The sequence below is a fragment of the Lissotriton vulgaris genome, chromosome 7 (assembly GCF_964263255.1).
Source record: "Lissotriton vulgaris chromosome 7, aLisVul1.2, whole genome shotgun sequence".
Lineage (NCBI taxonomy): Eukaryota > Metazoa > Chordata > Amphibia > Caudata > Salamandridae > Lissotriton > Lissotriton vulgaris.
Genome location: NC_141695.1, coordinates 934,923,321 through 934,947,731, shown reverse-complemented (window position 1 = coordinate 934,947,731; position 24,411 = coordinate 934,923,321). Strand labels below are relative to the sequence as shown.

General features: G+C 47.9%; 1 protein-coding gene across 1 annotated transcript in view; it reads right to left on the bottom strand.

Annotated features, from left to right (window-relative positions):
* The window catches only part of DIAPH1 (diaphanous related formin 1), a 1,314,985-nt gene that overhangs the window by 234,452 nt on the left and 1,056,122 nt on the right, over positions 1–24,411 (bottom strand). Inside the window, exon 24 of the mRNA XM_086931364.1 lies at positions 15,711–15,835. Coding sequence (XP_086787490.1) covers positions 15,711–15,835 — 125 coding nt within the window. The remainder of the gene's footprint in view (positions 1–15,710; positions 15,836–24,411) is intronic.

The following is a 24,411-nucleotide window of genomic DNA, read 5'->3' as shown; positions in this document are numbered from 1 at the left end:
TGTCTTTCCACTGACTGCTGCCACACCTCAACACCCACTACAGTTGGGCCCTTCCCATGCACTCACTGCTGCTTTACCTGTAGCAACACACCACGCACGTACGGCAGGCGCGCAACACCCATTGAACTCACCGGGCTTCAGCCCCCCCCGTCGTGTGTGGCAGCCCGGGATGAGACAGATCCCGGGCACACACAGAGCCGCACCCGAACGTTTCACAGGTCTTTAGAAGACCATTTGAATGTTAAATAGGCCTTGCATTTGTTTCACCCCCTTCTAAGAGCCCCTGCAGCTCCACTATGCCTACTGATTGAAGGTTCAGCCCCCCCCCCCCCCCCCGAAACCGAAATTTTTTCTTAGCCCCCCCCAAAAGTCGGCTCTAGTTTTGCCTCGGGGCCCTTGCAACAATACCATCCCTGCCTACTCAGACTAACAACTCACAATACACCAAAAAAACACCTCAGCAGCCACTAGTATGCATGCTTCTCAACACCCGCTCTGTCAGCAAACTCGCAACCGAGATAGGCTCTCCTCAGCAACAACGCGCCGGACCTACTCTTAGGGTGACCAACTCTGGCATGGGTGCAAATTCAGGACTGTGAGTGGAAAAATTCAGGACAAAGGGTCAAAATTCAGGACAGAAATTCAGGACAGGAGGTCAAAATTCAGGACAAAACTTCGGGACAAAAGGTACTTTTATAGACATCAGAGGAGGTCACGCAATAGTATATAAGTAAGTAAATAGACAACCACTTAAGTGCAAGTCAAAATAACTTTATATTAGGTTGAGACAATCGCGCACTTCACAGTTTTTCATTATGTCCGCAGCTTGCTACCTTAGACGATTCAAAACTCGCATCTCGCTCCAGCAGATACATTAGTGATCATACAATGGTGAATCACGCCTGAATATAAGTGAGGCCTACTGGATATACAAGGATCTTTGCAGTGCCAGCCCCCCGTAACTAAACCGCCCACCCCCCTTTCCAGCCTCCAAGGAAAACACCTCATCCCCGATCCGGCCAGTTGGGCCTTGCGACCACCCTCCAATGGTGCTCCTCGTCTTCACATAGACTGCCTCTCATGTGTATTTAATTTCTTTTATAGTGTTCCTCATCCCAAGTACGAATGGCAGGGTTTCGAATGCCATACATCACACACACACATTATATAGAGACAATGAATCATATAAATGTGAAAGTCAATGTATAGGGAATGTTACTTAAGATAATGGGTGCTACTATGTGTAATTCTTTCATCTATCATTGTCTTTCACCATTCATTCTCTCCTTCCATCTGTGTGCCCATCTATATCCAAACATATTCAACCATTTGCAAACCTATCCACCATGTATCCTTCCATCATTTCACTCATCCATCCCTTCATCCACCCTTTCACTCATCCGTCCAGGATTCCTCCATCTCCCTATCCATCCGTACACTCATCCATCCATTCTTCCACCCATCCATTTATTTACTCATCGATCCATCAATTTACCCTTCCACCCATTCAGCCATTCTTTCACTTACTCATCCGTCCACCCAGTCACTTGTACTTTCACCCATTCACCCTTTCAGTCATTCATCCTCCCTTTCTCTCTCCATCCCCCTTTCACTTATCCATCCATCCATTCATCCTTCCACCCACCCACCCATCTACTTATCCATTCATGAATCCGTCCATTGACCCTATTACTCATCCATCCATTCATCCATCCATCCGTTCTCTCATCCATCCACCCTTTCACTTCTTCACTCATCTATCCATCCTTTTGTCTGTCTACCCCCTTTCACTCACTCATCAATCCTTACATCCACTATTTCACTCAGCCATCCATTCATCCTTTCACTTATCAATTAATCAATCCATCCATCCTTTCACGCATCCATCAATCCATCCATCCTTGCACTCATCCATCCATCCACCCATTCACTCACCTATCTACCCTTTCACTCATCCAGCCATTCTTCCACTCACTCATCCACCTTTCCACCCATACATACATCTATTTACCTTTTCTCTCATCCATCCATCCTTCCACTCACTCACTCATTGATCCTTTTTCATTATCCATTCACCCTTTCACTCATCCTTTCACTAATCCATCCAGCCATTCACCCTTTCCTTCATTTATTCACTCACCCACCTTTTCACAATAAGAGCTGAGCCTTTGTCTGCAGAGTTGCAGACAGAAGACGCCCATCAAGAACTACACCCTTCCTAAAGTTCTCAAAGCAAGGGGTGCAGTGGTTGAGGGTTTACTATCCACAGGGATCATCACTCAGCCCCACCCTCTTCAACGTCTACATGAGCCCCCTTCCAGCCATCGCACGCAAACACAACCTCAACATTGTCTCCTACGCCGACGACACACAGCTGATCCTCTCCCTCACCAACGACCCAGTCACCGCCAGAGCCAGTCTACACGAAGGGATGAAAGATGTCGCTGAGTGGATGAAGAACAGCCGACTGAAACTGAACTCAGACAAGACAGAAGTTCTCATCCTAGGATCATCTCTCTCCGCCTGGGACAACTCCTGGTGACCCCCTGCCCTGGGCACCACTCTCAAGCCAACGGACCACGCACGTAACCTGGGCATCATCCTGGATTCCTCCCTCTCGATGACCAGACAAGTCAACACCGTCTCATCATCGTGCTTCAACACCCTGCGCATGCTCCGAAAGATCTTCCGATGGATCCCCACCGAAACCAGGAAGACGGTCACCCAGGCGCTCGTCACCAGCCGACTGGACTACGGAAACACCCTCTACGCCAGAACCACAGCCAAACTTCAGAAAAGACTCCAACGCATCCAGAACGCCTCCGCACGACTCATCCTGGACATCCCCCGACACAGCCACATCTCAGACCACCTGAGAGACCTGCACTGACTCCCCGTCAGCAAGAGGATCACGTTCAAACTCCTCACTCAAGCACACAAGACTCTCCATGACCTGGGCCCCAAGTACCTCAACAACTGCCTGACCTTCTACAAGCCCACCCGTCAGCTACGGTCGACAAGCCTCGCCCTCGCCGCCGTTCCACGCATCCGCAGAGCCATCGCCGGTGGAAGATCCTTCTCCTACCTGGCAGCCAAGACAAGGAACTCCCTCCCCATCCACCTCCGGCTAACCCAGGACCATCTCTCCTTCAGGAAGCAACTCAAGACCTGGCTCGTCGAGCAGTAACGTACCCCTCCCCACCCCAGCGCCTTGAGACCCTTCTGCGTGAGTAGCGCGCTATACAAGTGTCATGATTGATTGATTACTATGCCCCTGCACAAAGGCAACCTGAAAACTTAGAAGTCATGCATTTCTGCAAAGCGCCAGGACGCGAGGTGACTGTGACATGGTGGTGTTTCCAGGGCTTTAAGTGGGGTAACAAAAACCGGGAGGTCTCTTCAAAGGGGGTTAGCATAGTGTTCCGCCCGATTGGAATCATGCTGTTTCTGTCATTGAATCCAGATACATTATACAGCAAGTATCATCACACTAACGAGAAGCCAGGAATATTGGCTTTGTCCATGGTTTTTAGTTGCTTAAAATAAAAAAGCAGCAACCATGGCTTCGTTGAATATAATATTGATTTTACTTGTTTCACATGCTTCTTTATATTAACTGTATTCTCGCGTTGCAGCATGGGCGTTTTACCTTTTATCTATCTTACAGAATACCCTGCTGTACACTGAATAGAACACAAAAAAATGGGACCCAGTATTCTTCACAATTTATGCCATTTCTATGGAGCAATGATCAAAATGAGAAACAGTCCATATGATCTGGTTATTTATTAAACCAGTTTCTAGAAAAGTGATTTCTTTCTTTAATTTATATACTTTTAAAGAAATGCGAACATGAAAACTCCTAGTCCATCCAAGAAGACATATATCAAAGTATTTATACGTTTACTAACACTTACATATATTTACAACATTTTTCACAACAAAACAAGCCAATATAATTCATCAACCAATGTTTCACAATTAATAGATTCAAAACTTTTTTTGTTAAAGGAAAAACCAATCACAAGCTGGGAACGATATATACAAAAAATCAATCAATTTTACCTAAAGTTCCTCAGCATGAAACCCAACGCCAGTATTAATGGAAATGTCTAATAATACAACAGCCATTTATGCGACTGCCGACCCCTTTCAAGCCTGGGAAGGGATGGGGGGTGGGGGGGAGAGGAGTCTCCAGGGGCCTCTTAGTTATGCACACATTGGTACGATCTGATGGGAGAAGTTTACTCCATCAGGCTTACTCCTGTCTGGTGGTGAGTGGAAAACCCGGACTGGCCCTCAACAGGAGGGACGGTACGACTTTCCTTCGTCTCGTATTCATGCTGTACACAGAGGCAAGAGGAGGCCATCACAACAGCCCAGACTGCCTCATTGTCATTCTGTATGTGGCAATCATCAGCCCCATACAGAATGACAATGGGCGGGATGGGGCTGCTCTTGTGCTCGAGCATGAGTGCAAGGCGAACCCATCAGAGGGCTGAGGCTTCTCACAGGGGAGCAGCGCTGCTCCCTGTGAGAGGCCAAAATTACAGACAAAAGGCGTCCGTAAAAGGGATCCTCACGGACAACGTGCGTGAGGTCCATTTTATGGACGGTCCGTGAAATTTACGGACGGTTGGTCACCCTACCTACTCTTGCTCACGGAAACCTGGCCTAGCATTGCTTTGGTACCCAACAGCACTGTGGACATCCCAGCAGGTTACAAGCTCACACGCCAGGACCGCATTCACAAGTCCAGAGAGGGACTCATGATCAGCGACAAGGACACCATCAAATGCACATTTACAGACTTTAATACCCCCTTCATGGAACATATGCACTTCTGTCTACAAATGAACAGCCTCACTCTGAATGGCACGCTCGCATATTGACACCCTAGGACCACAAACCAACTTTAGTAACCTCATTACAGACTTCATCACTCCCTTCACCATCAACTTAAAGACTTCATACTACTTGTCAAACTCAATTATTACCTCAAGGACGGCTACAGATCCCTGCTCCACAGCCTTCCTCGAAAGCCTGAACAACATCGGACTCAGCCAGTGTGCCAGGGACCCCACACACATCACATGCAGGACTTACTATGGGCCCAATCTTCACCACCAGCTAAAGGATCACCTCCAACTCCGCCTCACTTCTCACATAGACCGACCACCCCATCATACACTTCCGAATCACCACACTAAAAATGAACACACCCATCAGCATCAACCTACCCAGCCGGAAATGGAACAAAGTAACAAAGGATAACTGGATACAACACTCAAATCAGAACAACTCAACACAACCAACAACCTTGACAAGGACATCACCAACTTCAATGAATGAAACAAGAACTGTGCCGTCTCCACTGTGCCTGTTAGAAGTTGGCCTGATATGTGATGTCCACTATTCTAGTGGGCAACCTGTATCAGTCCAAACAACCCTTATGGTGATGGTTGTAAAGTCAACCTTATAGACCAGCTATCCTAGTGGTAGCATGGGCAAAGCAGTCTAAGGCCAATACTTCAGAGAGCATGTGAAGCCAATTGTTTTACCAATAATAACCCCTTGAATACCAAATGAAAGGACACCACACAAGGTATATATCAAATATATATGTATTTATAACTAACACAACCCCTCTGCACTCTTTAGGAGTTCAGAGTTCGAGATACAGCACAAGTTACTCAATAAGCATACTATAAGTTACACAAATACAATTCTGCCCTAGGGAGCCTCACAAACCATATACTAAGTAAGTGGTATAAGAACCACTTCAGGAAAAGTGAATAGGCCTAGGGAATCGCTGGGACTACACTGAACAACCACAGGTTAGGAAGTAGGAGTCCCACAGGATGCGTGTGCAGTGTCTAAACACACACACAGGTTCTCATAGACTTTCAATGGGAACGTAAAGTTTACAAAGTAGCTGATTTCGGGCACTTCCGGATGGACTACAGGAAAACCCAGTTAAACTAGGATACTTGGATAGTTATTACCCACGGGAGCACCGGAGTACTCGAGTTACCTCACCCAGGGAAGCCGGGTGCATAGGTGTTCTTTCGTGTCGGGTTTCGTCATCGAATCCTATGGAGAGCTGCACAAAGCTGATGCTGCAGGCGACCAGGAGGAAGATGTCCGGTTGGATCTAAGGATGGATCGGAGCAGTGAAGAACCTGAAAGCAGAGGGGACAGAGTCTGGGTCACTAGCCAGTGACCAGGAAGAACCAGGCAATGTCGAGCTGCAAACAGGTGAAGAAGTGAAGCTGGTCTCTGCAGCCACGTGGACCAGGAGGCATCGACGACAACCAGGAGCTGGATACGGACTGTCCCACGAAGGATCTTGCTGTTGGCGCTGTTGGCTTCCGGATTGGAGTCAACAAGCCTTAGCAAAGGCAACCCATGCAGGAAGGGAAGATTGGCTTCTGTTCAGACCAGCAAGGTCTGGGGAGCTTCCCCTTTACAGGAAAGCAGGAGCAAGCCCGGAGCAACCAGGCAAGCAGTGTTGATTCACAAGGGTGTCTTCAGGAGGGCCACTAGCCAGCGGGCTAGCAACCGCGAAGACGCGTCGAGGAGAAATACAGGCACAGGCCCTACGCGGGACTCGTGGAGTGTAGAAGTCTGAGCTTCAGTGCACTTACGGCTCGGGCTGGGGCTTCTCAAGTCCCAATGCACAACTTCGAGGACGCCTCAGAAGCTGCACAGTTAGCAAAAAGCAGGTACTGCAGGTAGTCCGGTCCCACGTCTCTCGTGTTCGCCACGGGTCTCAGCTTTGCTGTGGATGTGGGTCGGAGTCAGAGAAGTCTGGAAGTCCAGAGGCTGCGTCGCTAAGTCTTCGGGTTCCGGCGGGAGCTTCGACAAAGTAAACCGGCAAGTCACTGATGGTGCCTGTTTGCACAGGGTGGTCACTCCTTGACCACAAGGGAGATTCTGTAGTCTTCTAGTTGCAGTAGAATGTCGAAGGTCCAGAGTTTCGTTTCAGAGTTTCAGTTCAGGGTAATCTAATGTCTCTAGACACAGCTCCTCCTAGCTTTATACTAAACTAAGGGGCTGGATTACCTGCTAGGTCCCTCCTATGGGTGGAACCTGGGAAGGGGGTGGTTACACCCCTTTCCCTTTGTCCAGTTTCACGCTAGAGCTAGGGCTGGAGTGCCCCAGCAACTGGTTTGAACCGGGGTATGCATGGAGCACCTTGTGTGCCCCAGGCAGTGTCTCATTTCTTTCAACCCACCCTGCCCCAATACACTATAGCCTGTCTGGGGGGGGGTGCAAGCACCTCGCAAGGCAAGAAACCTATTGTCCAGGCCTCCCCTGCCGGAGTTTCGTCCAGCAGCAGGAAGTCAGGCTCATGTCTGTGGCAGCAGCATCCATTTTGTGATGCTGATGCTCTGTTTAACTATAACCGGGTAAAGCTACGACTACATGTCTTCTCCCTCTAGAAGGGTGGAATGCTAACCCCGCCCCCAGGACTGGCGGGAGGAGGGGGGGGGGGATAGTATTCCAAAGCATCTGACACCTTACACGACATGTTTTGATAAAGCCAAACCAAAGTTAGCATTAACAGTGAGGATTATAATGCACTTAAGAGTATATGGTATGGCTATATCATAGAACAGCTATAAGGACATGGTTCCGAAAGCTGAAGACAGGCTCAGCTCATGCTAGAGCATTATCTCACATACAACCAAGCACTCTGCCTTCAGGATTGTCAAGGCCTGCTATAGGAGTGACTTATAGGTATATATGTGTCTATATATAAGGGTAGATATAGGAATACTATATCTAAGCAAGAGGTGATTACACGACCTTGCCCCAGCTGAGTGATCAGCCAGTTGTGTCAGTTTGGATGGCCAGCCAGGGATGGCATAATACATGCTGCAGCCCCATATAGGCCTTGGATGCACCTATGCCCTGGGTACCTATGGTGCACTATACAGGGGCTCATAAGGCGACCCAATATCCAATTGGAGATATACCTAAAGCACATGGAGTCCATTTTACAGTGAGAGCAGATCGCCTGGGGCCCTGATTAGCAGGATCCCAGGCCAACTAAGTTGAAAACCAGCTAAACACTAGGCAAAAAGTTGGGCTAACAGTATAGTCAGATATCCACCTTCCTACAGTGCCCATCAAAAGCAGCAAACAAGCCACTTGGTATAGAGATGACCTACAGGAATCTAAACACCACTGCAAACAACTACAAAGAAAATGGAGATCCAACCATGATACAGTTTTGGGACATTCAGTGGAGTCCTTGCTGTCGCATTCTGGACGAACTGGAGTCTTTTGGTAACGTATTTAGGGCAGCCTATGTATAGGGAGTTCCAAGAGTCCAGTTGAGACAGAACTAAGGATTGGACTACAATACTTCTGGACGCAATGGGTAAATGGTCTAGGATTTTGTCTAAAGTTCTAAGGATGCCAAAGCAAGTTGGGTCAATTTTTTTTGCCTGTGTATTCAGAGAGGGAACTGTCCAGCCACATACGAAGGCTTTTTACTGGGCAGGAAGGGGTTGGTGGGTTGCCCAAACACTCCGGCCATTCTAGAGATGGTTACGGGTCTGGTCTATTCCCCAGAATAATCAGCTCTATCTTTTCCCCGTTCAGTTTAAGACAGCAGTTTACCATCCAACTAGCCACGTTTTCTAAGCAGGGAGATCCTTCCCCTGGTATAAAGGAGATGACCAGTTGTGTGTCGTTGGCACGAACCAATCGACAACCCAAACTCCTTAACTATGTCAGTTTCGGGTGCATGTAAAGATTAAAAATTGAGAGGCAGAGTCCTGCTGTACCCCACACTTCAGGCACAGGACGCCCGAGTAGCATATGTTTTCACAGATTTGGAAAGGAAGTGAGGGACGTTCTTTATTATGGCTTCATTCATTCTTATAAGTCTTTAAGGGTCAACTGTATCAAACGCCGCACTCCGGTCCTGGAGTATAAAAGCGGCGGTTCCTCCCTTGTCCAGCAGCATTTTTAACTCCTCTGTGAATATTAGGAGGGAGGTTTGCGCACTATGTTTCGGGAGGAATCCAGTCTGTGTGGGGTGAAGGAGAGAGATTTTTACAAGAAATAGGGACAGATTCATGGCCACAGGTGACATTTGCAAAATACTGGGCCATGGAGAAAAAACATCCCTCATCTTATTTTACCTCTTCGCCTCCTTCGATACAGTCTCCCACCACACATTCATGAGAAGACTGCACAAAAGTTGCACCCAAGGTCCGTCCCTCAACTGGATAAGCTCCTTCCTCACAGGAAGAACATATTGAGTGGGACTACCACCCTACACAGCAGAACTCAAGAATCAGATTAGCGGAGACCACAGGGTTCCTCGTTTAGCCCAACCCAGTTCAAAATCTTAATGACACTGCTCGCTAACATCATCAGGTCACAAGGCTTCTACATCATATCTTATGCAGATGATACCCAGCTCATCCTTTTCTTTGACTGATTACTCCACCGGAACAAACTTCTCCATTTGCATGATCAACGTTCCAGACTGGATGAGATCTAACTGCCTGAAACTCAACTCCAACAAGACAGACGTGCTGAACTTCAGGAACAAGAAGCTCAGCTGGGAGCCCGCCCCGCCTCCCAGCTGAGCCGCCCTCCCACTAACTAGAAACAGCGCTCCCTACCTGAAACCGCCGTGACTCGCTCCTCTCCCTCGGGCTGAGTGGTCCCTCCCAGTGTCCCTGGCGACATTCGGTATCGTTGTGCTGCGTTGCTGATTCTGCCTAATAATCATTGCCTGCTGTCTGCCGCTTTGCGTTATATGCACTTTTTGCCTGAAAATTGTAACTTTCACGCTGTTTGCGCGTTGTGCCCCAAGCGCCCTGCTGTGCTGACCCCCAAGCTGCCATTTTGTTTGTTGTTGTCGTCCTCTGGAGCCCGCCCTCGCCCCTCCCCCTCAACCATCCATATATGACCACTGCATTAACGCGCAGCGACCGCGCCCAATCCGCGCCGAAGGTGCGCCAAAGGTAAGCCCGTCTACGCCCCTCCGCGCCTGGACCGCGCCCAGCGCCAGAGCCCCTGGTCCTCGTAATGCCCACCCCTCCCGCATTACTTACGATGCCACCACCCTCCTAGCCCTCAACCCCGGCCGCTCCCTCACCTGCGCCCAAGCCGCTCCTGGACACACCCATGGACCCTTTTCCTGCAACTCCTGCAAGTTCGACGGCACCAAGAACAACTCCCCATCCACGAACACACAACAGATATCCGATCCCAACCACCTACAATGCATCCTGCTCAACACCCGCTCGGTCCACAGACACGCCATTGACCTCTGGAATCTACTCGATACCATCTCTCCGGACATCGCCTTCCTAACAGAAACATGGATGAACACCTCCTCAGCCCCAGACATCACCATTGCCATCCCGGAAGGCTATAAGATCATTCGCAAGGACCGCACCGGCCACACAGGAGGAGGCATCGCTATCGTCCACAAGAAATCCATCCGTATCTCAACCAGCTCAGACATCAACCTCGCCAACTCTGAACACCTTCACTTCCAGATCCACATCGACCCCAAGACCACTCTCAGAGGCACCCTCCTTTACAGGCCTCCAGGACCCCGCGCACAATTTAGTGAAGACATCACGGACTTCATCACTCCACACGCGCTCCCCTCCGAGGACTACATCCTTTTGGGAGACCTCAACTTTCACCTTGAAAAGAACAACGACCGCAACACCACCACCCTTTTGGACAACCTCGCAAACCTCGGACTTGAACAACTTGTCACTACCCCCACCCACATCGCAGGTCACACACTCGACCCCATCTTCACTTCCAGCAAGCATGTTTCCTTCAGCCACACCACAGCTCTCCTTTGGACTGACCACAGCTGCGTTCACTTCACCTACAACAAGCCTACATCCAACAACCACCCCCGACCCACATTGCAAAGAAACTGGAACAAAATCACCATCAACCAGATCTCCTCATCGCTTCTTCAAAAGCCCCCGCCCAATCCTCTAACCCCGACCAAGCAGCCACCAACCTCACCCAATGGCTATCCAACAGCGCCGACCTCCTAGCACCACTGAAAAAACGACAAATCAAACTAGGCAGCAAGAAGGCCTCCTGGTTCAACGATGACCTTAAGAAATCCAAGAAATTATGTCGCTCCCTCGAGAAGGCCTGGAAAAAAGACCCAACCACCAGCACCAAGGACGCCTTCAAAAACGCCACCCGCATACTCCACCAACTAATCCGAAATGCTAAGAAAGCAGCCTTCAAGGACCGTCTAGATAACAACGCCCACAACAGCAAGGAATTATTCAACATCGTCAAGGAATTTACCAACCCATCAGCCAACTCCAACGACATCACCCCCTCTCAAGCCCTCTGCGACTCCCTAGCCTCATTCTTCTACAACAAAATCGCAGACATCCACAACAGCTTCGACAACCAACCCGGAGATCAACCCACCCACTCCCCTGCAGGACCCCTTCCCCCCCTGAACATCCTCAATGACTGGAAGCCAATCTCTACTGAGGACACCATCCATCTGATGAACTCTATCCACTCAGGATCCCCCACAGACCCTTGCCCTCACTACATCTTCAACAAAGCAGACTCCATTATTGCACCGCACCTCCGAGACGTCATCAACTGCTCCCTCAACTCCGCAACCTTCCCGGAAAGTTGGAAACACGCCGAACTCAGCGCCCTCCAGAAGAAACCCACAGCTGACCCCACCGAACTCAAAAACTATCGCCCTATCTCACTCCTTCCATTCCCGGCCAAAGTCATCGAGAAAGCTGTCAACAACCAGCTTGCCGCCTTCCTCGAAACCAACAAATCCCTCGACCCCTCACAGTCCGGCTTCCGAGCCAAACACAGCACTGAGACCGCACTCATTGCAGCAACAGACGATATTCGAAAACTACTGGACAATGGAGACACAGTCGCCCTCATCCTCCTCGACCTCTCCGCAGCCTTCGACACAGTCTGTCATAGCACCCTTTTACAGCGCCTCAGAAACATCGGAATCCAAGGAAAAGCACTGGAATGGATCACCTCGTTCCTCACCGGAAGAACACAGAAAGTCCGCCTTCCACCATTCAAGTCAGAGGCTATTGAAGTCATCTGCGGCGTACCTCAAGGGTCCTCACTCAGTCCCACCCTCTTCAACGTTTACATGAGCCCCCTCGCGACCATCGCACGCCAACATAACCTCAACATCATCTCCTACGCCGACGACACTCAACTAATCCTATCACTCACCAGAGACCCTAACACAGCCAAAACCAACCTACACGAAGGAATGAAAAAAGTAGCCGAATGGATGAAGCACAGCCGTCTGAAACTGAACTCGGACAAAACAGAAGTCCTCATCTTAGGTACCTCCCCCTCCGCCTGGGACGACTCTTGGTGGCCAGAGGCTCTTGGAAAAGCACCCATCCCGACGGACCACGCACAGAACCTGGGCGTCATCCTGGATTCCTCACTCTCGATGAACAGACAAGTCAACGCCGTCTCCTCATCTTGCTTCAACATTCTTCGCATGCTCAAAAAAACATTTCGCTCAATCCCTACCGAAACTAGAAAAACAGTCACCCACGCTCTGGTCACGAGCCGACTGGACTACGGAAACACCCTCTACGCCGGCACCACCGCAAAGCTCCAGAAAAAACTACAACGCATCCAGAACGCCTCAGCCAGGCTCATATTAGACATCCCGCGTAAAGAACACATCTCTGATCACCTGAAAAACCTCCACTGGCTCCCCGTCAATAAGAGAATCACTTTCCGGCTCCTAACCCACGCTCACAAAGCACTCTACGAAATCGGACCCGAATGCCTCAACACACTACTATCCTTCTACACCCCCTCCCGCCAGCTACGATCCTCCAACCAAGCCCTTGCCACTGTACCTCGCATCAACAAAACCACCATGGGAGGTAGATCCTTTTCCTATCTAGCAGCCAAAACTTGGAACTCACTTCCCACTCACCTTCGCCTTACCCAGAACCACCTAGCATTTAGAAAGCAACTCAAAACTTGGATATTCGACAAGTAACTCCCCACCCTTCTTCAAGCGCCTTGAGACCCTCTGGGTATGTAGCGCGCTATACAAATCTTTTGACTTGACTTGACTCCTTGGGACACCTCCTGGGAGCCATCAGAGCTTGGACCCACCCACTGCAATCAACCACATAGCGGCCAAGGTTTCAGATTGCTATGAGTGACATTTTCATAACCTCAGTGTAATTATGAATGGCATTTCAACAATTACATTCAAACTCAACCAATGAAGATGAGAGAAACATATAAATATTAGAAATTACACCCATTTGAGCAAAGAAAAACTCTAAGAAGATCTTAAAACTGCAACAAAGCACCAGAAGTGGAAGGGCACTAACTGGAGACAGACGTCGTGACAGCATTTCTCTGCAACAGAGGGCAGGAACTCATTGATTGAGCGTCTTGTCTGCTTCTTTAATATGTGGCTCGTCCAGTCATTGGGTTAATCAGGGTTCAATCAATTTAGTATGATCATAGTAGAATATCTAGAAACAGAACGAGGGTCTGTTGGCACCCATGAATCTAAATCAGATTTGGGGGATTGAGTTACCTTTGTCACTCTAAGCATGCTTACAGCGGGGATTGATTCACTTGGCTGCAGTGACCTACATAATCCAATGACAGAAATGCTTTTGGATTCAAGTATGCCACCACGTCAGGCTCAAGTAGGAGGCTCTTCTCTTTCGAAGTCAAAAATCAACTGGCAGCCGCCATAGAAACTAGTGTCACTGACACTACATCTGTTGAGCAGTGCTAGTTGCTGAAAAGCAACATATACAGGCAAGGCGGCACCATGCTTATTCTCGTTCGGGCACTGCTGCCAGGGAAGATCCAATAGGCAGTGCCGCACCTTGGGTAACTCTGGCACTCGTACCGGAGGCTTCTGCGGCAAGCTGAAGGAATGCCAGTGGGGTGGGCAAGAATGGACGATGCGCTTTGCAGGGTTTGGCACCACTCCGGCCGCCGCAGTGTGAGTTCGGGTGTTGGTGTAAGTAGTGGTGGGTTCAGCCAGATCGGGTCACCTGCTCACGCCTTTGGAACAGCCTACAGTATGTAACAACCCACTAAGATTATAAATGGGAGTCTGAAAAAACTCACACCGACTCCTCAATGTCACGGTATTAACCAATGGTAGGCATGACTACTTGACGTTATGTCAGTGAAAGATATGCTGCAGCACTGGTGTTTTTATTACATGACGATATTGCTACACACATCAACGGGAGCTTAGGTCTCCTTTACCGTTTGGACGTACCCATCCTTTTGCTTCCGTGTCTCTTTACCGGAGACCCCAGGGGTTCCGGATTCTGTTTTCCTTGTTTGCACATTGAACACTCAACCAGGCCGCGACCGGGTTGGAATTAACATTGATTTCGCGCCCTGAAGAGAAACACATGTTGGCTGGTTTGTTTCTTTTGTACCGATCAAATTGAAATATAAATCTATTCCACATGAAACACTGGATGTCGACCTCATTTTCTTTTTCTATGAACATTGTTGCATTTACTTGGTTTTGACATCAAAACCAAATACATCCTAATACGTGCGCACAGGACTTTTGGCACTGGTGTTTTAAGCCTGTGCTACATTGCAGCACTAAGCAGCTCAACCAGCCCCCAAGACGTCTGTCGAGCAGCGCGCTGCAGCCTGTACCACTCAATTTAGTGCTATTTCGATAATTAGCTAGTGCTCGAGCTGCAGAGCTTGACAGGCCCAGGCGCTTACATGCGTCACTTTGCATTTTAGTGCTGTGATGCGGACCACCACACTGAAATTCGTTAAGTCTAACGACTGATGCGTGGTACATGGCAGGGCTGCAACCATGCCAGATACCTAGAAATCATTCTGGACGGCAACTTCAACTGGACAGCACAGGTTAACGTGGTCAGCTCCTCCAGCTTCTACATTCTCAGCACAATTTTCAAATGGCTGACTTGGAGCACCAGATGCACCATCATGCAAGCCCTCATCACAAGCAGATTAAACTACAGCAACACACTATAAGCTGGGATATCTAACCATCTCCACAACCATCCAGAACGCTACAGCGAGACTCATCCTTGAATTCCTATGATACACCCACATCGCACCACACCTCAAAGAGCTCTCCAATGGCTGCCCATAAACAAACGCTGCAAATTCAAACTCCTCACTCATGCATATAAGGCACTGCATAACATCAGTCCAACATACCTGAACAACGCCTTAATTTCCACTAACCCAAGTGAAGATTTAAATAAGATTTGAATATATAAACGATATCTGTCATATCATCATCATCATCATCCAATACAAGCATTACTGCCCAACATACAGCTGCTGATACAATAATGCAATCATGCCTTATACTGCACAAAGAAAACTCAAATGATTTTAGAGCACGAGATGTGCATGCTCCGTCAATCCTCCACTTCAAGAAAGAATCCAAGGCCTTCCTATTCAGGCAACACCCAATCAAAGTGCAATTTCAGACCATCGTGCTTCTTTGGGAATGCATTTCTAGGAGCAGCACTGCTGCCTTATTGAGGCTACTGCACCCTCATACTCGCTATGAACCACTTTTCTGTACAATACGGAACTACTTTGTAGCAAGATTTTCTCAATGTGAATACGCATGCATAAGCTCATTTCACTTATTACTCTTACTAGGCAAAGGATATTGACATTTTCTCCACAAACTTATCCTTTTCATCACTGGAGGGAGGGAAGTTATCAATATCCTTCTGGACATCAGCAATCTGCTTCTTCATTTGATCGAGATTTTTCTGTAAAGTCTCTGCAGAAACTAATAAAAAGAAGGCAAGTGAGGAAACAATAGACTATTACAGCTAAGTAGCACAGTGAGTTGCTTTAAGTAACAAACATAATGATGTCAATATTTGCAAATGGCTGACCTAAAATGTATGGCATCAGAAATGAATAAATGCATGTTGCTTCGCTGATCACTGCGAAACATCACTCCAAGGATTTCGGTTTGAAAAATAAATGCATGTGGCATTTTTAAGGTGTTAATGGACCCATTTGAAACACATGGCGTCCTACCAGCTGATGTGCTAACTGTAGCATCATTATGCTAAAAATAGAAAATGTACTGTATAAACAATTTTCATTATTCTGTTCCTTTTAAAATGAAGATACTTCGGTCTTGTGTTTAAATCATTCTTCTGCATTCATTTGTTCATAGATTCAAATGTTTAGAATATCTCACAAAATCAGGGGAAAAATCGGGTTTAAATCGTTTAACTTTAGGATGCTTTAAAGTACAACGAAAATTGTAACATTTTCCAATAGCCAATACATGGATCAGTATTCAATATCCTCCCCTGATACCACTGTACAAAGGTGGCCATTACAGATAAAAGAAATAGTGCAGTTGACACACTTGCAAGCTTTAGCCAACTGGGGAGGTCATATATTTATCTACAAAATATAACAGCACTGAGTAATCATAGTTACAGGAAAGTAGTTAAAAAATGTCCAGAGCAGCATAGCTTTTACAGGCTTCAATTGATTGAAAAGAAGTATTAACTAGTATCTAATATGGTGAGTTTGATGCTGCGGCTTTACCTGTATAGGCTATACAGCACTGACATTCGTGTAGTAAGGTTTTCTAAACGTAGCAGCAGACTTCTAACTCTCAATGTTTTAGATTTCCTGTAGCCTTGCATTTGTAGGTTTCGTTACATGTCTTCTGTTAGACCAAGTTGTGAATGATGAAAGCCACTATCCACCTTGCAAAGTTATTTTCAAAAGCTGCTCTCATTAGACTGAATGAAAAGTTGGATACTAGTTATCAAAATCTTAATTTTGTCAGTCATCAGAATGGATCTGGAAGATTTTTCGTGATCAGTGCACCTGCACAGCGGTAGGTGGCGTCGTTCAGCTCAGTGTGTGTTGTCGTTTGCACTAGAAGGGACGGCCATGCCACCTATAAATTCACCACCTAGACGTGCTGACATGAGTTTCTTTTCAAGACTTTCTATGCCAGAAGCGCGGAGACATGACGAATACTAACTACTGGTACGGAAAACTGGGACACTGAAAGGGATCAGCCCTGTTCCTAAAAATCCGATCACAGATCAGGGAGGATAGGTGGATCAGTAAAGAACCAGTGGCTAGATATAGTCTCTACCAGATAAGGCATGGTCGAAGGCAAGTAACTTGCTTATCTGATAAGAGACTTCTAGCCGCAGATTCCTTACCTCTGAATAAACACCAAAGCAAAACCTCCCCGGAGGAGAGTCTGGGGTCCAATTTTTACACAAGGAAGTCCTGCAGGACCAAATCGGTGAAGTGCCCATTTCTAAAGACATGATTGTCCAGACAGTAATGCTTAGTGAATGTGTGCAGGGGAGGCCATGTTGCTGCCATGCAGAAGTCCAGGACCGGAAATCCGAGTGCTAACGCATTGGTGACACCTTTAGGTCTGGTGCAAGGAGCTTGCATGCCTTCAGGAGGTTGCTTCTTTGCCAACGTGCAGCAGATGTGGATGCAGAGAACGACCCATCTAGGGGTGGTTCGTTTCTGCACTGTCAGACCTTTCTTCTCACCAACATATCCATTGAAGAGTTGGTCATCTACTTGGAATCTCGTGTGCGGTTAAGGTAGAATGACAATGTTCTTTCTTGGGTCCAGAAGAAGAGTCTGTCCTCTTGTTTTGAGGGATGTGGATGAGCGTAAAAGGCGGGCACGGCGTTAGACTGGCCCACATGTAATGAGGTGATAACTTTCGGTAGAAAGGAGGCCCTTGCGCAAAGCAACAGTTTGTCAGGCTAGACTAGGAGGTAAGGCAGCTTAGATGATAAGGCATGCAACTCACTCTCCATATGGGCAGGTTTAAATGGCACAGGAAAGGCTGGTTTGATTGTCAGAAGCCCGAGAGGACAATTATTAAGAGGCTAGCAAGGAGCACACATTAATAAGGTCAAACCAGATTTAGATCCCATTGACGCATTATAGATAGTGAAGGAGGGAAGAAATGGACAAGGCCTTTTAAGAACCTATCTACAATATGAGACTTGAACAATGAGGGTTGGTCAGGCAGCCGCAAAAAGAGCAGACAGATTGCCCTCAAGAGTGCCCCGAGTAGAGCCTGGGTGGCCAAGGTAAAGAATAAAGAGCAAAACTTCAGAAAGGGGATCAATATGTTTCTCTGCACACGGCGCCACAATGGCAGTCGTACAAAATCTTGGTGGAGTGATGCCTGCTGCCAAGATGATGTTACAGACTATGGGAGGAAGGTCGAAAGTTGTCAACTGTCACCGCTCTATCTCCATGCAAGAAGGCGAAGAAAGGACAGGTTCAGGTCAAGAACCCTTCCCTGCTGCTCTGACAGAAGATCCTCCCGAAGGGGCAGCCTGATAGGAGGATCGATGGCCATGCTCACTAGCTCAGGATACCAGACTCTTCTTGCCCAGTCCGGAGCCACAAGGATGACTTGGGTCCAGTCATTTCTAATTTTCTTGAGGACCCTGGCAGGAGTGGTATGGGCAGAAAGGCGTACCATAGGCCTGAGCTCTACCCAAGACTCAAAATGTCTCCGACCGAGAGCTGCCTTGGAAATTCCAGCACGCAAAATTGCTGACATTGCGTGTTCTCGACAGAGCTGTAAGACCTAACCAAATATCTCCCCACTGTTGAAAGAGACCTTGCACGACTTCCAGGAGAAGATTCCTTTTGTGATGTGCTAGGCATCGATGGTTGAATTCATCTGCTCGTGTTCAGTGAACCCGCCATGTGTTGAACCATGTGGGATATGCCCTGCTGCTCCAGGCATGTTCAGAGGAGCTTGGCCTCTTGGCAAAGAGTGCACAACTCCACACTGCCCGGTTTGTTGCAGTACCACATGGCGGTGCTGTTGTCCATGAACACCTGTACCAACCTTCTTGGGGGTTAGAAACTATTTCAATGCCTACCGGATCGCACAATGCTCCAGCAGGTTGATGTGTAGTCCGGATTCCGCTGGAGACCAGAGTCCTCTGATTTCAACCTCTCCCAGATTGCAGCCTCTTCCAAGGTATCACACATCAGTTACTACTGTGAGATCTGGTTGGGGAAGGGTGAGGGGTCTGCCTCTAATCCAATCGAGTTTCGTTAGCCACCACTCCACAATTTTCGCAGATCCCCATGAGCTCTGGACCATGTTGGAGAGGTTCATCTGTTGCTGTGCTGATTGAAACTTCAAGTCCCACTACAGAGCCCACATGTCACAGGGCAGGAGTTCCCAACAGAAGGCCGGAGGTCATGAGTCGCAACAGGCTCAGGGTCTGCCTCACTGAAATCCAGGATAGAGGCTGAAACATAAGTATCATAGCCTGAATATCCCAGACTCGCCGCTCGGGAGGATAGACCCGAAACTGCACTTGCCCAGAACAGTTCCAATGAAAGGTATTGTCTGCGAGAGAGTAAGGACTTTGGCATGTTGATAGTGAACCCCAGCAAGCGCAGCTTTGCCATAGCTTTTCGCCGTAGTTCTCTAGAGCCTCAGGAGAAGCTCCTCAACAGACCGGACCGTCTCGCTCAACACTGTAGCACTCCGGCACCCCAGCCCTCAGCGTCTTAACCTTGCGATTTGGTTCCTGAGGTCTTAGAGTTTGGTTACCTTGACTTGCCAGAAGAATGCATGTTTGTTCTCAAAGAGGTCTGCAGGCCCACTACCAGAGCTTATTGCGCAACCAAATGCAAATGGTTTGTACACTACTGTCTCCCAAAAATATATCAATCCTCTCACAGCATTTGTGCAGGACATTGTCTGTAGCCTCCTTCAACTACGAAGGTCAGGCCTTGCCTACACCTCCAATTGGTTACATTTGGTTGCTTTAGCTGCCTACTTACAGAACAGACAACATGCTTCATTGTTCAGAATACCAGTCATTAAGACTTTCATGGAAGGCTCAAGTGGACGCCTCCTGCTCCTGTGTGGAATCTTAGTGTAGTTCTCACAAGGCCCTACTTTCGAACCACTACATTCCTGCCCATTGGAGTTCCTTTCCTGGAAGGGGGCTTTTTTTGTGGCCATTACTTTCCCTGAGGCGAGTTAGTGAGATGGGAGAAGAAGACTGGTACCCCTGATCTCTGCAGATGAGCTGCAACCACCACCATCACATTGGAGGAATACCCGAGGGGCGCTGGTAAGGCCAAAGGGGAGCACAGTAAACTGAAAATGCTTGTGGCCTAGTGGAAACCGCAGATTGAGCGGGGGCAGGCAATGAAATGTGGAAGTAGGCATCCTGCAAGTCCAACCATCCAGTCTCCTGGATGCAGGGCAGACACAATCTGAGCCAACAAGAGCCTTTTGAATTCCTCCTTCGTGAGGCAGAAGCTGAGGGCCAGCAGATCTAGAATAGGATGAAGGCCTTCGTCCTTTTTGGGAACCAGAAAGTAGCGGGAATAGCAACCATAACCTACTTTTGGCACCAGGCACTTTCTATGGCCCCTTGGACAAGAGTCATAACTTCCTCACAGTGAAGGGACAGATGATCCTCTGTCAGCCTGTTGTGAGATAGTGGCAGAGAGGGAGGGGTTGTTTCGAAGGGGAGAGAGTAGCCCCTTCGAACAATTTGCAAAACCCACCTGCCCGATGTTATGGACTGCCAGCAGGGCAGGTGATGGTGAATTCTGCAGCTAACTGGATGCACATGGTGGTAAAGGGGCAGATTAGAAAGATTTGGAGGCTGCAGCTGCCGGAGGGTGGTGGACTGACTAGACCGCTGGCTACATGACCCAAGAGGTCTGTGGGTACCGCGCCCTCTGCCAAGTGGAGTCTTTGGAGCATGCACACCTTTGAAAACTGGCTCGGCTGGAATCACCTTTTGTAGCCACAAAAGAAGTGAAAGGTGCATTGTGGGTGGTGTGGTGGCCAAAGAAAGTCACAAGGACTTGGCTGTAGCCCAACTGCCCTTGAAGCACTCAAGAGCCTTATCTGCCTAGTCTACAGAGAAACGGGTGCCATCAAAGGCCATGTCCATTAGGGAAGCCTGGATATCCCCTGAAAAGCCAGTCATCCTCAACTAGGTGTGGCGCCACAGGGTAACTGTTGATGAAACCCCTCTACCCAGTGAGTCAGTCCTGTCAATTCCACAGTGGATAGTGAACCGTGCTGCCTCTCTCCCAGGAGAGTAAGGCCCGAGTCTCCTCCGGGACCTGTGGTTGCACTTGTGCAACCATGTCCCACAGAGTGTAGGAGTAACAGCCCAAAAGGCACGCAGTGATCACGGATTGCAATGCCAGGGTGGAGGAAGAAAATATTTTGTTCCACAAAGACTCCAGCTTCTTGGATTACCTATCTGGGGAAGCGGTAGGAATGCACTGTGGGAAGATGAACTGTGGACTACCAAGCTGTCTGGGGTAAAGATAATGGCATTATCAAACTCACTGTCAGGTGCAGTGTGGCACCCACATCAGAGGAATGTTGGAGGGAACCCCCTACTGTCACAAAGAGGACAGGCCCAGCCATATACCTCTACCCATACGCCGGTACCTCATCCAATGCCTACAAAAGGCTGCACCAGGCCTTTCTCAAATGATGCCTAAACAGACAGGAGCACAGGAGGATTCCCAACCAGTGCCCGCTGGATAAGGATCTGCTGCAGCTTGATGTTGAGATGTTTTTGCAGTCGCTGAAGAAACTGTTGTTCAAAGTCCTCAGAAGTGTCGGAAGATGCAGATGGCATTCTGGATGAAGCTGAAGAGGTATGTTTGGGTTGGTGTCTCTCTGATCTAAATGCTTCGGAGGAGGGTGTCTTGGCTCTGAATGATCAGGATCTATCCGTTTCAATACCATAGGTGGCTGAGGCTGCGTCTTGGGATCCAGTGCCAAAGTGGTGATGGGCCCCTCAATGAGGAATTCGGTGCCAAGTGTGATACAGGCGTCGGAGCCAGATCGGAACAGAAGTGTGTACCATGGCCAGAAGACAGTGGTGCACCGGAGGCCTCACAAGTTGCCCAGGAGGTCAAGGCTGGTGCCTCTTTTGGTGAGTAGTGGAGGTGATGGTACTCATTGTGGTCTTCGGCAGACCCTGAGCTGGTAGAGACTCTTCTTTGATGTTTGCCTCAGAGTCAACACTTTCTGTTGGGAAACCGTCCTCTACTCCAACGGCTAGAGCATCCATCTGTTCGATATCAGACTCCTCTCTTTTTCTCTCTCTCTCTCTCCAAACAGGTCTGGGGTGTCTTCTACTTCTTTTCTATGCATCATGAGGCCAAAGCGATGCAGCAAGTTATTTGGTTCTGAAGGGCCTTTTATTTCGAATGCAAGACATGCCGAACATTAGTTTTGGTGGTGGTGGCCGGATTGCAGACTTCAAGGAAAATACTTGCCGTGACAAGTAGGGCAGAACCGAAATTGAGTCATTTTCATCAAGCGGGTATTCTTGCCCTCAGTGATGGTATTCCAGGACATGGTCTACCAAGATGGAATCAAAGAATACATGATGATGGAGACTGACAAGAAAGACAGACTGTTTCCACAACTGACGAGGAACGTATCCAAAGGTCAGGCGAGAACACCAGAGTGCATCAAATTGAAGATCACATCAACAAATCTTAACCTGAAAGGGGAGAAAAAACAATCTAACAATGGAGCCAATGCTCATAACCACTAATAGGTGGAGTCACTAAATGCAGTGACTCCAAAAGACTTCTTCAAAGAAAAACAAGATGTGCACATCCAAGCCCAACCCTAGATGACGGATATATGTATAGCTACACATGCGACAAACATATAGTTTACTAACTCTTCTAGTGCTGGATCATAGGCTATGTACAATACACATTCGCTCTGTTCTGTTCCTATGCAAGGGCATCAACCTCACCACAGATTAAGCTCTTGGAAGGTCTCTCTAGAAACACTCAATAACAGAGCTTACAAATGAAGATGGCTGGTCTGACTGCCCATTTAACTAATGTTAAAGATGCCAAATGCACATGTATAGAAGAATGACCTAGAAATGACCTTTTCATGGACAAGATTTGAAAAAGTTATAAAAAGTAATCTATTTAAGTAATTGTAAGGAGACGATAGAGGTGCACACTTCTTTTCTGTGCTGGTATCTTAGCCTGATGAGAGGCTCTAGAATATTCATAGATTTTCATGCAACATCCAGTAAGTCTTAATAACCAAAAAGCTAAGGAATCAGAAAAAAGACGGCCAAATTCAGTGATAAAAGACCATGATGGAAAAACTTCCCTTGTGTCATGGTGAGTAGGGGAGGGTGTATCCAACGCTGCATTTATCTGATGAACATCTAGCTGAAGCTTTAGATCTTTGTTTGCTATGGCCCACCAAGGAGCAATGAGGATTATCTTTCAGCTGGATGTTCTCACGCAGCGGAAAAAGAAGGAATTAGGGGCTGTTTGGACAAATGTTCTTCACTGATTGTCTTCTGTGATAACTTACATAATTTATCCGTATATTTACTCGCTTGAATTTTCTTCAGCATGATGGCCTTGTATCACAAGATATGCTGCGCATATTGCACCCATAGTGCTGCTCTGGACATTGCTCAGTCGATAAGTAAAGAGCACTACCACTCATACTGGACAGGACTACTTTTAGTGTTTCTGCTCTTCCCTTGTGGGGGCTCTCGTGCGTGAGAGGCTCCACGAGGAAAGTCTAGAACTAAGATACATAACAATAGGCTTACCTTTGAATGTTTGAACAGGCAGCTTGTCAGTTATCTGTAATTGCAGTTCCTGCCAGTTGCTGTTCCTGCAGGCTCACTGTTCGTTGTCTGGCCGATTCTTTCAATGAATTCCAACGTTCAGAAATTGTATAGTTTGGTATTTCACTCCACGAATGGTGGCGACAATCTTAGCCAGACCGTGCCCACGCATTCAGCAGCCTTCTTCCTGTCCAGGACGTTTGTATTCTCTGAATCCTTAGACGGTCGGGTCCTCCTCCATCTGATTTTATTGGGCCTGCATCTTTTCATCTCCGCCTCAACGGACCTCATTGGCCTGCGATTCCTGCAAAGATTTCTTCGCTCAGCCTCTACTTGTTTTAATTGGCCTGCGATTAGTTGTCGCCAACTCCTGGGCACGTCTCCCTCGTTGTTCCCTACTGTTTTGTCACTTCCTGGATTTTGTTTTCTTGGACGAGAGGATTGCGAGACTTGCCATTGTCTCCCCTCTCCTCCATAATCTACTGTCAAATTTCTTCCATTGAAGGGGGATATTGACAAGCTTCGCCAGTGAGTTTCTGAGAGTGCCATTCGAAGCATTGAGGTGAGACATGATTATGCCTGTTTTTGTGACTGTGTGTAGTCATGGCAAGGATACCTGCATGCATATTTTGCTGATTCACACAGCTTTCATTGTGTGAACGTATTTATTTTAAAGGACAGAGACTTTGGAACTAAGTTT